This window comes from Bos indicus x Bos taurus, chromosome 18, assembly GCF_003369695.1.
Source record: "Bos indicus x Bos taurus breed Angus x Brahman F1 hybrid chromosome 18, Bos_hybrid_MaternalHap_v2.0, whole genome shotgun sequence".
NCBI classification, from domain to species: Eukaryota; Metazoa; Chordata; class Mammalia; order Artiodactyla; family Bovidae; genus Bos; species Bos indicus x Bos taurus.
In genome coordinates, this window is record NC_040093.1 from 14272098 (window position 1) to 14288387 (window position 16290).

General features: G+C 52.2%; 1 protein-coding gene across 1 annotated transcript; it reads right to left on the bottom strand.

Moving 5' to 3' along the window:
• Positions 1-896: 896 nt before the first annotated feature.
• CD177 (CD177 molecule) lies at positions 897-11845 on the bottom strand. The gene is made up of 9 exons (XM_027515621.1): positions 11694-11845; positions 11478-11618; positions 11060-11242; positions 10213-10347; positions 9916-10032; positions 5111-5251; positions 2329-2505; positions 2064-2192; positions 897-1417 (listed from the first exon to the last, which is right to left on the bottom strand). Exons 1-9 carry the CDS (start codon positions 11743-11745, stop codon positions 1170-1172), a joined length of 1323 nt encoding a protein of 440 aa, XP_027371422.1. The 5' UTR covers positions 11746-11845; the 3' UTR covers positions 897-1169.
• Between the last annotated feature and the right edge of the window lie 4445 nt (positions 11846-16290).

The following is a 16290-nucleotide window of genomic DNA, read 5'->3' on the forward strand; positions in this document are numbered from 1 at the left end:
CTCAAGGGGTGGGTTGTGCGGTTTCCTTTTTCACATTCATTCTCTCCCCTTCTCCCCCTGCCCTGTGCCGTGGGGACTGTTAGTGGGATCTCCCACCTTCCAGCTGGGTTCAGTCGATGGGGAGCCCCAGCAGGAGACCCACAGGGAGGACACTAAGTGAAGTTGGGGTGTTAATTCCCCAGCTCCCTCCCTGTAGTGTCGCTGTGGGTTGGGTGGATTTTTCAGCCTGAGATCATAGCTCCTGTCAGGCACCCCTCTCTAAACACCACCCCCTTCCAGATTCTAATAACAGTAATGACTTCTTAGTCTTTCAAGCCTATGACAACAGACCCAATGATATCAGCCTCAGGAAATGGTGCCAACCCTCTCATTTCTCTGCTTCACATAAACCATTGTGTCAATTTATTCAAGTGGGGTGAGCCCCCTGTTGGTGCTGGCTGCTAAAATAGAAGCCTCATTGGCACACCTTCACTTCCCAAGTCATTTTATGTGTGTGCTGAGTGGCTCAGTCCTGTCTGACTCTTTGCAACACCATGGACTGTAGCCCGCCAGGTTCCTCTGTCCATGGAATTTTCCAAGCAAGAACATTGGAGTGGGTTGCCATGCCCTCCTGTGGGGGATCTTCCCCACTCAGGGATCGAACACAGGTCTCCTGCATTGCAGGCAGATTCTTTACTGCTGAGCTGCCTGGAAAGCACCCCCCTCCCCAAGAGGCCCTAATACTTCTGCTTGCAGCACCTGGAAGACTCTGCTACCACCCAAGCTGGTCCAGGGGGGCTGTGGACCAGATCAGTGAAGGATGACCCGAGATGGTGACTCTCTCACCAGCTTCCTCTCCTCCCTCATGTCAGATCTCTGGGAGCCCTGCCCTACCCTCACATAGAGAAACCCTTGCATGTGGCAAAAGGACAATGTCTTTATTATCACACACAGGTGGCCACTGGTTGAATGTCCCTCCTCCCAGAGGATCAGTTCAGCTGTTCTCAGGCCCTTCCATATGCTGTCACCAGGTCAGATAGTGTGCGTGTGTGTGTGTGTGTGTGTGTGTGTGTGTGTGTGTGTGGTGGTGGTGGAGGGGGTGGTGATGAGGACTGGGGCATGATTCAGTGTCCAAGGCTGTTGAGTTATGAGGTCAGAGGGAGAGGTGGGGCGTGGGGAGTCAACAGGAGCTAAGGATCCTGGGGGAACAAGGTCAGCAAGGAGGGAGCCCCACACCAAAGGGCTAGGGCCAGCCCCACTGCCCAAGCCAGGGAAGGGCCAGGGGCAGCTCCACTTGAGATTAGAGGCTCATCCACCTCAGCGCCACCCTCACGGGTCTCAGTCACAGTGAAGACCCCGATACTCCACCTACGGCCCAACAAGGTGCTGGAAGGGTGGGCCACGCAGCCCTGGATGTCCACTGGGGCGGTCAACCCACCTAGACAGAGAAGATAGAGTCAGGGAGGGTTCAAAGCTCCTCATGCTTAAGTTCCTAGACCCTATTATTCCTAGGCCTTCCCCTACTCCACCTCAGACCAAGAGACCAGGCTCTTAGTTCCCTCCTCCCTCAGACCTAGAAAATCTGGGTCCCCAAGCCGCTCCACCCCCAAAGTCGTGAGCCAGGTATGGAGCCCTATACCAAGGTCATAGGTGTGGAGCCCTGTACCAAGGTCACAGGATAAAAATCTCTGGAACTGACCAAGCCCCATAGCAACTGTTGCCATGAGCCTCTGGATCTAAACCGACCAGTTCCCTGATCCGGTAGTAGATAAAATACCCACCCCATAGCATCCTAACCAATCACCTAATGCCACCATTCCAGTAGGAATTTTCTCTGTCTTGAGGCTGTAAAAATTGGCTACTAGCCTGCGAAAGGGTTTGGCTCTCCCTTGAACCAGCCCACTGTTTGGTTTTCCCAGTCTATTAAACTTTATTCTCCTCTCGTTCTGCCCCATATCTGGAAATTCTTTTCCAGCCTGTGCATGGACCGCAACACCAGGGTCTCAAGCACTCTCCCACCTCGGGACCCTGTGAATCCAGCCCCCTAGCCCATTCCTCCTCGGGACCTGACATTCAGTACTCACCTCCCCGGAGAAAAATCTGACCCTTGTAACAGTGACTGGTGCCCTTAGGACACATCACGTTAGAGCTTTGTGAGCAGGATCCAAGGGCCAGACAGACGGGACATTGCAGGTGTCCTGGGGCCGGGGGGGCTGGGGAGCAGAGAGAAGGTTGGGAACACACAGCCCTGCGCCTAGCCGCGGCCACCCTCCTTGAGCGCCAAGATGTGTCTCTGGGGCCCCATCTCTCCCTACCCCGGGTCCCACCCAGCCCGCTGGCATCACACACCTGGACGAGGGAGGGCATTGACCAGGACGCTGCTGCTGGCAGCCGAGTTGCAGTAGTCGGAGGAGCAGACCCGGGCATAGGAGGCGACCAGCACTCCGGGGGGCCTCGAGTGCATGAAGTCACCCTGGATATTGACCTGGCTGCAGCCTTTGCTCCCCAGCAGGATCGACCTGGGTCCTGAGGGGTGAGAGAGAGAAAGCTGGGCGGCGAGAGTGGAGGCTCCAAGGGTGGCGGAGTCAGGGGCTCGTCAGGCAGGGGACAGGTATGTGACGATGACCGGGGCACAGGTCCTGTAGAGAGCACAGGGCAGCCTGGGGCCAGAGTCGGGTCCTCTTCCAGATCTGCTGCCTCTCATTTCTGGCTCAAATGTCACCTTCGGAGTAGAAGGTCCTCGGAATTTCCCGTGGGAAACGGAAAGTTTTCTGCTCTAAACCCTACCAGTCAACACGTCTTTTTCAAATGCAAATTTCTGAGCCCAGACGAAACAAAGCCAGGTTTTTGGAAGCCAGTAGGAGCTCTGCGTGTGTGTGTGTGTGTGTGTGTGTGTGTGTGTGTGTGTGTGTGTGTGTAATGCAGATTTCTGAGCCCAGGTGAAACTAAGCCATGTATTTGGAAGCCAGCAGCTACTTCCTCCCCTCTGAAAGTGCTGAGGAGCTGGGTGTGTGTGTGTGTGTGAGAGAAAGAGAAAGAGAGAGAGAGAGAAAAAGAGGCAGCCATCCACCACATTTGCCATCTCTTATGATAAACAAGAAATTAGTTTGTGAACAATAAAAAAAGCAGGACTGGCCCCAGATAGCTAGATGCATATGAAGCTACAATATTCTGGCCACCTGATACAAAGAGCCGACACACTAGAAAAGACCCTGATGCTGGGAAAGATTGAGGGCAGGAGGAGAAGGGGACGACAGAGGATGAGATGGTTGGATGGCATCACCGACTCAATGGACATGAGTTTGAGCAAGCTCTGGGAGATGGTGAAGGACCGGGAAGCATAGTGTGCTACAGTTCATGGGGTTGCAAAGGGTCAGACACAACTGAGCGACTGAACAACAACAACAACAAATACGAAGGAAATGATTTCAGCAAGTCTGGACATTTGCATCTTCCCATAGAGGATAGAAGATTGCTAAATCTCTTCATGTGAGACATTTAGTTTTCTCTTAACAGTAATCTTTCCTATTCAGATTACCTGCCGCTTGCTGCAAACGTGTATAACATTCCCACTGAATAAATAACTCTCAACTTTTAGGTTTGGGGGTTTTTTAGTTGACAGGGAGCCTTCAGAGCACAAATTGCAACCTTCACATCATTCTCCCGATCTCCCGTCCCCACTGGACTTCTGTCCACAGCTCTTGTCTTCACACATGATATCTCACTCTTTTGTTTCGTTTTGCCTGCAGCTTCCCCACTGGCCTGTAAAGCTACAAGAACAGTGCCTGACACACCACAGCAGTTCCTTAGACTTTGAATGAAATGAGTTAAGAGCTGGACACGACTGAAGTGACTAAGCAAAAGCTTTCTTTGTGCCGGCTCTGTTCTCAGCCCTTTGCCTGGACTACGGGCTATATCCTAGTCACCACCCTGCGAAGTAGGTTACTGTTACTGCCATCATCTCGTCCCGATTTTCAGAAGGGGAAACCAAGGCACAGATAGAGGAAGAACTGGACTTAGAAGTGCAAGCCTGAAGGGACCGTGGCAGGAAATTTAGTGCACAGAATCCAGGGCAGGGGGCTTCCCTGGTGCTCCAGTGGTTAAAATTCCTTAACCCCTTAAGGAGGATTCCTTGCAATGCAGGGGACACCGGTTTGATCCCTGGTGCAGGAAGATCCCACAAGCTGCGGGGCAACCAAGCGCGTGAGCTGCAATTACTGAAGCCCGCATGCCCTAGAGCCTGTGCTCCCCAACAAGACAGCAGTGTGAAGCCGGTGCACAGCAACTAGAGCATAGCCCCCGCTCTCCGCAACTAGAGAAAAGCCCATGCTGCAACGGAGATCCAGAGCAGCCAAAAATAAACAGATAAGTATTTTTTTTTAAATCCAAGGCAGGATATGACCCAGCAATCCCACTCCTGGGCATACACACTGAGGAAACCAGAATTAAAAGAGACATGTGTACCCCCAATGTTCATTGCAGTACTGTTTATAATAGCCAGGACATGGAAGCAACCTAGATGTCCAATGGCAGACGAATGGATAAGAAAGCTGTGGTACATATACACAATGGAATATTACTCAGCTATTAAAAAGAATGCATTTGAATCAGTTCTAATGAAGTGGATGAAAATGGAGCCTATTATACAGAGTGAAGTAAGTCAGAAAGAAAAACACCAATACAGTATATTAACGCATATATATGGAATTTAGAAAGATGATAACGATGACCCTATATGCGAGACAGCAAGAGAGACACAGATGTAAAGAACAGACTTGGACTCTGAGAGAAGGTGAGGGTGGGATGATTTGAGAGAATGACATTGAAACAGGTATATTATCATATGTGAAACAGATCACCAGTCCAGATTCGATGCATGAGACAGGGTGCTCAGGGCTGGTGCACTGGGATGATGCTGAGGGATGAGATGGGGAGGGAGGTAGGAGGGGGTTCAGGATGGGGAACACAGGTACACCCATGGCTGATTCATGTCAACGTATGGCAAAACCACTACAATATTGTAAAATAATTAACCTCCAGTTAAAATAAATTAATTAATTTTTTAAAAATCCAAGGCAGGGAGACACAGGACCCCATGCAGGGGTCTCGCCCTCTTGCGCAGCCCACGCACCTACATCTATGAGCAGAAGGGTCTCCTGACACACCTCCCCAGGGTTACACTGCTGCTCTGTAGTTGTGGACCAATCGACAGGGTCCTGGCTCAGGTTTGGAGACATCTGCAGCATGATACCCCGATAACAGGTCAGAGCACCTGCGGAGAAAGAATCACCAGGGTCTGTGGAAGCCAGGGACCCGCTGTGTGTCTTCCTTCTGGTCCTATGCTTGGGAAGATGCTCACATTCTTGAACTACCCTGCAAGCCCGATGGGCCACTGGGTCCCTCAACCTCAGATTTAGAAGGGACCTTCAGGGCTTCCCTGGTGGCTCAGATGATAAACAATCTGCTTGCAATGTGGGAGATTCGGATTCAATTCCTGGGTCAGGAGGATCCCCTGGAGAAGAGAATGGCCACCCACTCCAGTATTCTTGCCTGGAGAATCCCATGGACAGAGGAGCCTGGCTACGGTCCATGGGGTTGCAAAAGAATCAGACATGACTGAGTGACTAACACTTTCACTTCTTTCGTTTTGGAAGTCTGAGCCCCATCCTTATTCTTTACCCTGTTTCTGCTCAAACACACCGCAGAGGCTTTTCTCAATGCCCCCTGAGGACAGCTGCTCTTTCCATCAGCTGTGATGGAGACAGATGGCTCTTCCTTAGCCTGAGTCAATCTCTACTTCCCTCTCTGGGCCTCAAGGTCCTCATCTGGATAAAGAGAAATGTAGCCTGACACCATATATGTCTTCACTGAGCAACGCTATGTTCCAAACAGAAATACTCCAATGCCTTGTGTGCACTGAACACTTAAAAGGTGCCCAGCTGCCGTGATCAGTTTCCAAGGATGAACCCTCCCCAGAAGTTCACCTCACCTGGATTGCTTCATTTCCTCCTGGCACCCCCCTACCCCAAGCAGGTTGTCATCATCATCACCCCGATTTTCAAAGTGAGAAACAGAGGAGTTTTGAAAGCAGCTTGCCCAGTGTCCCACTGCGAGTGAGTTAGGAGCTAGGCTGGGAACTCAGGCATTATTCTGGCTCCTTGCAGGGAGTGATGGGGAAGAGGAGGATTGATGACCATCCTGGGACGCCTCAGCCCCTGTAGCCCTCTGCAGTCTAGTTTGAAAACCATTAGACCAACTCTTGAGACCATCACATGATCAGCTGGGATGTGTCTCCTGATGCAGAAACTGTCAGGGCTGACCGTGCAAGTAACCCACAAATGTGTTAACCTTCACAACAGCCCCCATGAAGGAGGATCACTCATTCCCCCACTTCACAGACACTTCATGGGTCCTGCAGCCTTCCTCCCAGCCTGGTTCCCACTCTGCCTACCCCTGTCTTTCCCGTCTTGGCCAATGGCACCTCCTTTCTTGCAGTTGCTCAAGTTGAAGACATTGCTGTTATTCTCGACAATCCCTCCTCTCTTACACCCCATGTTGCACCCATCAGGAAATCCTGTTGGCTGAAGCTGCAAAATCCCTCCAAAACCTGACCACTTCTCACCTCCTCCACAGCTTCCACCAGGGTCTAAGACTCCTTGGCTCTCACCTGCTTCTTCCTGAGTCTCCCTGGAGGGTCCCCTCCCCCATGCCCACTTCCCCTTCACTCTATTCTCCACCAGGCATTCAGAATGATTCCTATAAAAGAAAGGTTGATTCACATCAATCCTTTGCTCAGAAAACTCCAGTAGATCCTCAACCCATTCAGAATAAAATTCTAAGTCCTTAAAATGGCCCCAAAGGCTCTACCTGAGGTGCCCTCCTTCCTCTGCACAGTCCTCCTGTCCTGCTCTGCTCCCGCTTAATCACTCTGTTGGAGTCCCACTGACTTCTGGAGTCTTCTTTGAAACACACATGGAGGCACATGTCTGCCCTAGTGCCTTTGGATATGCTCTGCCACCTCTGACCATCAGTGAGAGTCTCCTCCTCTCTGAACTTGGTGAAAGAGGCTCTAAGCAGTGGTAATCCTCAAAAGCTGGTTCAGTGGCAGAGCCCAGACTGAAACCCATGTCTTTCCATTCAGATGCTAAGCTCTTAACGGTTGTGCTCTCCCAGGCTGGGCTGGCCCACTGCTCTAGCTGGAACCAGGATCCAGTTCCTTAGGGGGACAGTCAAGGCTGTTAAAATCCTGGACCTTCGGTTCTTCTTCAGTCTGGGCTCCTGCGGTGGCCCGTTTTGCACCCTGTCCTTTCCTGCCCCCGTGCCTTCCAGGAGCTGTTCCCTGGGATGCCCTTCTGTTCTCCACTTACTCCCTGACATCTTGTTCCACTCTAGCTGGGGGCTTCCCTTTTGGTCCAGTGGCTAAGACACCACAGTCCTATTGCAGGGGGCCCAGGTTCAATCCCTGGTTGGGGACTAGACTCCACATGCCACAACTAAGAATTCACATGTCTCAACTAAGACCCAGTGCTGCTGCTGCTGCTGCTGCTGCTGCTAAGTCGCTTCAGTCGTGTCCGACTCTGTGCGACCCCATAGACAGCAGCCCACCAGGCTCCCCCGTCCCTGGGATTCTCCAGGCAAGAATACTGGAGTGGGTTGCCATTTCTTTCTCCAATGCATGAAAGTGAAAAGTGAAAGTGAAGCCGCTCAGTCGTGGACGACCCAGTGTAGCCACATATATCAATAAATAAACAATTTTTAAAAAAGATCTGGCTTTGATGCTGAAAGCCAACAAAATAGGGACATATATGAGGAATACCCATTTGTGGCGTAATGGCTGTGTTTTATGTGACACATGTGTGGTCTGGGCAGCACACATATGTGGGATATGTGTGGGGTGTGTGAATATGTAGCAGGCCTGTGGAGGGTGTGGGGTAGTATGGGAATGTGTGAAATGTGCACGGTGGGTGGGTGTGTGATGTGTGGTGTGTACGTATAGTGACAGAGTGTGTTGGTGATGAATGTGGTGTGTTTGTCATATGAGTGTACCATGGTGCATGTCCCGCATCTCTGTGCTGTGTGTGTGTGTTGGGTGTTGGGTGTGTGCTGGGTGTGGCGTGTGGTGTTGTATGGTGTGTGAGAGGTAAGGAAACACGTGTGTGGTGTGTACATGGCACAGTGTGCATGGTTGTGTCTCTCGTGTGTATTGTGTGTTGTGTGCATTGTGATGTGTGGTGCATGTGGCATGTGTCTGATTTGTTTCTGAGTGTCTACTGGATTATGTTACCTAATATGCCTGCTAGTCCCAGAGATGAGGGCCAAATAAATAAACTAGCATTAATTAAAAATAAAGATGCAGACTCTGTCCCTCCCTGACCATGGCTCCCCTGCCTTTAGCAGAAAGGCCAGCCCCATCAGTCTGGCTAGGAAGCTATCTGACCCACCATCAGGACCCCCACCTACCTCTCTGCTCCCCCACCAACATCCAGTCCCAAGACACAGCAGGGCATTCCTTCTGCTTGGAAGGGCTCTGCCTTCACCACCCACACTCACCTTGTCCACCTGGAAAACTTGTCATTGCTGACTGCTCCCAGCTGTACCTCATCCTCGCCATGAGCCCTCCTCAGGCAGAGCCCAGGGAGCCTTCTTGAAAGCAGCAGCCTGCCCCCACCTCCAAGCCTTTGCCCATACTGTCTCCTCTGCCTGTTTGCGCCCCTTTCCTCTTCTGTGAATGAACAGCAGCTCATCATTAAGACATGGGTCATAGGTCACCTCCTCTGTGAAGTCCTCCCCGATCTCCCCCTCCCAGAACATCAGTATCTTCTTACTCTGAGCTCCCCCAAGCCCCCTCATGACAGCCTCATGGCTACCTGTGTCTGTGATGTCTCTGTTCCCAGTCCCAGAGGCCCTTTAGGGCAGGGCCAGGGTCTGAGTCCTCTGGAGTCTCCACGGGAGACCTTGGAATGCTGTATGGACTCCTGTCAGCAAACACATCCTGGGGAACCCACCCTTACCCAGCCCTTGTGCTGCCCGAGGCTGAAAACCTTGGTGTCAGGAACATCCGGGTTCTGTCCTCAAAGCTCCCAGTCCAGCCAGAGAGATCCAAACAGGAACGTTTGCTGAACTCACTCAATTCTCTGCCTGAAGCTTGGTCAGGGAGGACCCTCCTCCCACTTTCTCCAGACCCCACTTCCCTCCTCGCCCCACCCCTCTCCTCATCCTGCTCCCTGACATGAAGACACGCCAGGCCATGCTCATCCACCGGTGTTCCACCTGGACTGGGTTTCCATGGATGAGTGGGAACACTCCACGGGTCCTCATTTGGCTCTTACTTTCCCTGTCACACCTGAAGCACCCTTGACATCCTTCTGATCACTTTTTCTCTGCAGCAGGGCTGCTGGGGCCTCCGGTACCAGGGGTGGGGGTTGGGCGAGAGTGGAATGCCAGAGTTGGGGTGGGGGTCAAGGGGAAGCCAGAGACCCCAAGGTCGGGGAGGTGGAGAAATAGAATCAGAAGCAGCTAGTCACGCCCAGCAGGGAAACCAGCAGGCAACTCCTGCAGATAATGGATAGAGTGGCATTCGATGTGGCCCACCCTCTTTGCCTCTCTGACCTTTCTCCTAGCTCTGTTGCTCCTCTCCCACCTGGACAGGCTGTCCTAACTGAGCCAGGCCAGCATCATTTAAAACACCTGTCCTATAGATGTCCTGTCCTATAGATCTGTTCCCTGGACCACGTACCTTCTCTGTTTCCTGGCATCCTCGCCCGAAGTGCCTACTGGGAGAATCCCTCCCATCACACCTGCCTGAGTGAGTAGTAACATCTGAATGACCTGTGATGCTGGTTTTGGTGGGATATGTTTGGATGCCTGCCTTTCGCAGGGTTATCATACCCCGGAACTTCCGCCCCTGTCACTTGGTCTTGTCGCCGTGACATTCACCTTTAGGAATGCAAGTCTCCCACAGGCTGATGGGCCCGACTTCCTGGGTCCCATTCAGCAGGTTGCAGCCTGCTTGAGAAATACATCCTTGGACTTTGAGTCTGCTGGTGCTGCTCCCTGGAAAGTGGGAGAAGGCGGAGACACTGTTACTGGAACCAGCCAACACTCAGGGGGAAGCCAGGCCCGCCCTCCTCAGGGTCCCCATCCTCACCTCCCTTTCCTCCCCAAGAGACTCAGATCTTGATCCTCAGCCCCACACCACCCCCCAGCCTCCCCCAAACCTGGCCTCAACCCCACCTCCCGGTGGGTCACCAGCAGTGAGCTGGAGGACCCCATTGTAGCAGTGTGAGCTCTTGGCCGGGCAGGTCATCTCTGGGGCCGACAGACAGCCTTCCCCAGACAAGCAGACTGGACACCGCACAGAACCTGGGACTGGAGAGGTGGGAGACAAAGGGAGGGAGGAATAAGGGGGCTCTGAATTCAGACCAGGCGCCTTCCCTCCACCCTCCTCGGCTTTTCAGCTCCTCACGGCTCCCAAGAATCAGCTCCCTTAGCCTCCCTGGCCTCCTCTCAGGAAGGTCTGGGGAGCAGGGCATTAGGACCCGTGACTAGAGAGAGACCAAGGCGGGGAGGGAGCATGAGATCTGGGGAGGGCTGCCTAGTAAGGGGAGGGGAGGGGTGCCCTGGGAGGACCCAGAGGCTCCACTGAACCGTGGAAGAAGACGAGATGCCCATGTCCACCAGCGATGCCCAAGAGTAGAGAAACACAAAGGGCAGAGCGAAATCCGATTTATGATCTCAGACAGAAGAGGACAATGGGAAGCCACAGGTCAATTTCAGTTCTGAAGAGGAGATGCTGAAACCCCAAAGGGCAAGTTCCCAAACCCCACGGGAAAAAAGAAGGAGTGGGCAGCAGGTTAGGGCCAGAGCCGCAGTCGGAGGTGGGTAGTCGAACATGAGCGAACATCAGTCCAGTGCCCTGCTAAGGGACTGCTGGAAGAAGCTGTGCTGGGGAGGCTGGATGGGGCTGAGGGGAGGCAGGGAGGCATTCTAAAAGAACATTGCCTGTGTGCTCACCCCAACCCCCTCAACCCCATTGCCCCCCTCCTCCGGACAGTCCCCTTCTCTCCCCAACCTCCGGCACCTGTGCGTGGGAGCGGGGTCCAGAGAGGGAGGCTGGTGCTGAGATCGTTGCACAGATTCTCCCGGCATACCCGGGTGTAGGAGACGATGGACAGGCCGGGGCCTGCCCTGTGGTCGGTGACGCGGGCCTCCTGATTGGCTGCCTGGGTGCAGCCCTTGATGAGCACCAGGTACAGGAGGGGGTCTGCACGGAGAGAGAAGCAGGCCAGGGTGGGGTCAGACTCCAGGGTCCGAGGGAGGGTGTGCATCCGAAAGAGTGCAGAGGAGGCCCCTGGGCGGCTAAGGTGGGCGCCGCTCCTGGTATTTCGGGGAGCGGTCTTCTGAGTTTGTACACAGAACGCAGGTAGGACTGGAGGGTGGGGTGATAGGGACATCTCTCCAAGGGAGAGGCTGCAAGTCAGGCGCGGGGCCCGTCTCACCGTTCTGGGTGATCAACACCGTTTCCTGGCAGCCCAAACCTTCCCCACAGTTCACTTGGGAAGTCGTCCACCGAAAGGGCTGTTCCGATACATTCTTTATGGTCTCCGCTACCCCCGAGTAGCAGTTCAAGGCCCTCGCTCCTGAAATGGGAGAAACAAATCCATCTAAGCTCAGCCTCCAGGTGGATCCCCTCCCTGGCCGGGTCTCTCACTCACCGGGCAGGGCGAGGGTGATGCCCAGCAGGGCCAGCAGCAGGGCAGGGCTCATCGTCTGGGTGGCGGGAATGCTCGCTCCCGCTCTTTCTCCCCGGAAACAGCACTTTTATATCTTGTCACAACCCAGGTAGTCCAGGAAAGGGTGGGGACAGGGTCTTGCTAAAGGAGGCCAGGGCCTCCCTCTGAGTCTCCATAGCTTAAAGGTGGTGGCGGGTGGGGGGGGGTTGGTGGGGGGTGAGGTGAGTAGGGTGAGGATCCAGGGGGAGGACGGGGCAGGGTGGGGGGGTGGGGGGAGGAACCTGTGTCCTCCTTCCTTCCCTAGACCCAGGATTCAGCCCCCTCCCCCGCTCCCCCTCTGACCCAAGAGTCTGGGCCCACAGCCCCTCTCAACAGTTAGAGACTGAGGCATCCTAGCCCCGAGACCTCATTGGTCCAGGTCCCCAGCCCTCCTTCCTGCAGAGCCCAGCTCTGCGGGTCCCCACCCCCACCCTGTTTAAGGGTACTTTGAGAAGGTGGTTTCCCCATCTCCTAGCAGCTCAGCCACCTTCTGGCCCAAGATGGGGAAATGACCCAACTGCCTGTGAGGACACTGGGCGGTGAGTCTTGCCTGGTCCTTCTGCTCTCTCTACCTGAACCCTTGCCCCCCATGGATTCCTGCTTCTCTTTCCTTCTCTTTCCTTCCTGTGTGCGTGTTAGTCGCTCAGTCATGTCTGACCCTTTGTGACCCCATGGACTGTAGGCCGCCAGGCTCCTCTGTCCATGGGATCCTCCAGGCAAGAATACTGGAGTGGGTTGCCATGCCCTCCTCCAGGGGATCTTCCCCACCCAGGGATGGAAACCATGTCTCTTAGGTCTCCCGCACCGACAGCCGGGTTCTTTACCTCTAGCGCCGCCTTCCTATACTGCTGTCCTTTTTATTCCCTTTTTCATGAACTTCCTTCATGCTTCCTCTTCTTCTTCTGTTCTCTCCACTGTCAGCACAACACGGTCCTAGAACCTCCGCTTTCCCACCACCCAGGAGGGAAGTGAGGAATGGCGGGGGTGGGAGAGGACAGGTGGTGGTGGAGACTGGATATCTATCAGAGAATTAGGATATTCCTTGGCAAAGCAAAGTGTCCTTGCCAGAAATAGATGGAATAGTGGTGTGCTAGAAGATCAGCTTTTCAGAAAAACAACATCATAGCATCAGCCTATTTCTGTGGTGTAAATTCTCTTATCCTGTCTGGTTTTAAGCTACTAATCATTTTCACAACCAGCTCGAAAAATTCCTAAGTATTTAACAATTGGCTTTTGCAAACCTGCAGAAACCAGCTCTAGCATGCTGGCTAGGAAGAGACAGGGAAGAATAGGAGGTGTCTATCCGAGACTGCAGAGGCCAGATGTGAATGTGTGAGAAAGAGAGGGGAAACGGAGAAAAGATTGAGAACAGCAGCAGAAGAGAAAGAAATGAATATGAAAGTTGCAATTACATGTTTATTTCAACATCCTCATACATTTTATTTTTCTTTGCATGTGCAAGTTTATTTTTTTAAGAATTTTTAAAATAATAATTTTGCTTATTTATATTTTTGGCTGTGTTGGGTGTTCATGGGTGCGTAGACTTTTCTCTAGTTGCAGAGAGCAGGGGCTACTCTTCATTGCGGTGCACGGGCTTCTCATTGTGGTGGCTTCTCTTGTTGCGGAGCATGAGTGCCAGGGTGCACAGGTTCAGCAGTTGGGGCCCGTGGGCTCGATAATTGCAGTTCCCAGTCTCTACAGCATAGACTCAATAGTTACGGCACAGAGGCTTAGTTGCTTCGAGGCATGTGGAATCTTCCTGGATCAGGGATTGAACCCACATCTCCTGCACTGACAGAGCAGATTTACCACTGAGCCACCAGGGAAGCCCCTGTTTTGCAGGTGTAAAATTTGCTCCATGGACAGAGGCATGTTCTGGTCATCTGCTACTGTGTCTCCACCACTATCGTGATGGAGCTTAGATGCTCAATAAATATTTATTGAAGGAAGGGAGAGAGGAAGGAAGGAAGGAAAGATACAGTGGAGCCATCACTACATTTGTATGGGTTGTGCGCTATGATTCACACGGTGGCTGTGTGAATGGTGGCCTCTGGAGTTGTGTGCGTACTGAAGCAACATCCCTGGAGGAAGAAGGAAAAGGGCAAAGAGGCCCATAGGTTGTTGCTGTTATTGTTTAGTTGCTCAGTTGTGTTTGACTCTTTTGCGACCCCATAGACTGTAGCCCATCAGGCTCTTCTGTCCATGGGATTCTCCAGGCAAGAATACTGGAGTAGGTAGCCATTTCTGGAAGAAGCCAGACACAAAAAGTCACATATTGTATGATTCATTGATGACATAATCAGAATAAGTAAATCCATTGAGACATAATTGGTGGTTTCCAGGGGTTAGGGGATGGGGGAATTGGGAGCAACCTCTTAATAAGTAGAGTTTTATTTGGAAGCGATGAAAGCATTTTAGGACTATCTAGGTGGTGGTCATTGGAGAAGGAAATGGTAACCCACTCCAGTGTTCTTGCCTGGAGAATCCCAGGGACGGGGGAGCCTGGTGGGCTGCCGTCTATGGGGTCGCACAGAGTCGGACACGACTGAAGTGACTCAGCAGCAGCAGCAGCAGGTGGTCATACAACCTTGTGACTGAGCTAAATGCCACGGAATTGTTCACTTTAAAATGGTTTCCATTTGGTGAATTTCATTTCAATAAAAAACTATTACACTGAATGAAAGAGGCCAGATGAAAAAAGAGAACATACTATAAGATTTCATTTATATACAATTCTGGAAACTACAAGCTAATCTATAGTAACTGAAAGAAGGTGAGTGAGTGCCTGGGTACTGTCAGGGTGGGGCTGAGTACAGAGGTAGGGATTACAAAGGCTCATGTGGAAAAATATTAGGTAAACATGTAAAATTGTTCAAAATTTCAGATTCTCTTCTTTTTTTCTTTAGTTGACTTAGTTGCCCTGAGGCATGTGGGATCTTCCCAGACCAGGGATAGAATCCCGAGTTCCCTGCATTTCAAGGCAGATTCTTCACCATGGGGCCAGCCAGGATGTCCCCAGGTGGAAGTCCCCATGTGGAAACTTGGGTGGAATGGATACATTCACTATCTGAACTGTGTTGATGACCTTACAGAGTGTGTGTGCACATGAAAATTCATTGAACTATATACTTCAAATGTGTGTGGTTTCTTGCCTGTCCATTACAGCTCACTAGAGCCGTAATTGGAGAAGGCAATGGCACCCCACTCCAGTACTCTTGCCCGGAAAATCCCATGGACAGAGGAGCCTGGTGGGCTGCAGTCCATGGGGTCACTAAGAGTCGGACACGACTGAGTGACTTCACTTTCACTCTTCACTTTTATGCATTGGAGAAGGAAATGGCAACTCACTCCAGTGTTCTTGCCTTGAGAATCCCAGGGACGGGGGAGCCTGATGGGCTGCCGTCTATGGGGTCATACAGAGTCGGACACGACTGAAGCAATGCAGCAGCAGCAGCAGCAGAGCTGTAATCAAGGCTTGAGGTTATGGATTGCCTGTGTTGTCAGGAGGAGAGAATATTACTCCACCACTAATACGCCCAAGTTGGTATACCCTGGATGTGTGCACACTGCTGCTGCTGCTGCTAAGTCGCTTCAGTCCTGTCCGACTCTGTGTGACCCCATAGACGGCAGCCCACCAGGCTCCCCCGTCCCTGGGATTCTCCAGGCAAGAACACTGGAGTGGGTTGCCATTTCCTTCTCCAATGCATGAAAGTGAAAAGTGAAAGTGAAGTCGCTCAGTCGTGTCTGACTCTTAACGACCCCATGGACTGCAGCCCACCAGGCTCCTCCGCCCATGAGATTTTCCAGGCAAGAGTACTGGAGTGGGGTGCCACTGCCTTCTCCGGTGTGCAATAATTATACCTGCTGGCTTTTACGTAGCACTCACTGTGTACAGGGTACTTCAGGTGTCTTAGCTCATTTAATCACCCAAGTGAGTTAGTTGAACTTTACTTGACTCAACTGTCTTACCCCCTGGCCTTTGCACATTCTGGGTCCTCTGCCTGGAACTCATTTCTGCCCTTTTGTGAAAAGTGAAAGTGAAAATCTGAAAGTGTTAGTCGCTCAGTCGTGTCCAATTCTGTGTGACCCCATAGACTGCAGCCCACCAGGCTCTTCTGTCCATGGGATTTTCCAGGCAAGAATACTGGAGTGGGTTGCCATGCCCTTCTCCAGGGGATGGTCCTGACCCAGGGATCCAACTTGCATTTCTTAGTCTCCTGCATCAGCAGGCGGGGTTTTTTTTGTTTTTGTTTTCTTTAACCACTAGCACCCCAGGGTGCTACGGTCAAAAGTATGTGCCCATGACCGTGACCTCGGAGGTGAAGGTATACTTCAATACAGATTCTCCCTAGCAGTCAGGGCCCCAGCTCAAATGGGGACCCATTCCACCTGCATAACTTGAAAAGAGATTTTAAATGAGACAATTTGCAAAAGCATGAGACTGTTTTGGAGACATAAGGGTTAGAGCAGTTTCCTGGTTCTGATAGCACTGTGTTTCTGTTGCTGCTTTACTGCAACACAGAGGGGTTGCAAACAGAGA

Excerpts from the sequence above, each read along its gene's own strand:
- CD177 (XM_027515621.1), bottom strand. The coding sequence starts at position 11,745 with ATGAGCCCTGCCCTGCTGCTGGCCCTGCTGGGCATCACCCTCGCCCTG. Across the intron at positions 11,243-11,477 it reads GGTGTTGATCACCCAGAACG|ACCCCCTCCTGTACCTGGTG; the intron begins GTGAGACGGGCC and ends CTCTCCGTGCAG. Across the intron at positions 5,252-9,915 it reads GGAGACTTGCATTCCTAAAG|GTGCTCTGACCTGTTATCGG; the intron begins GTGAATGTCACG and ends CTTTCTCCGCAG.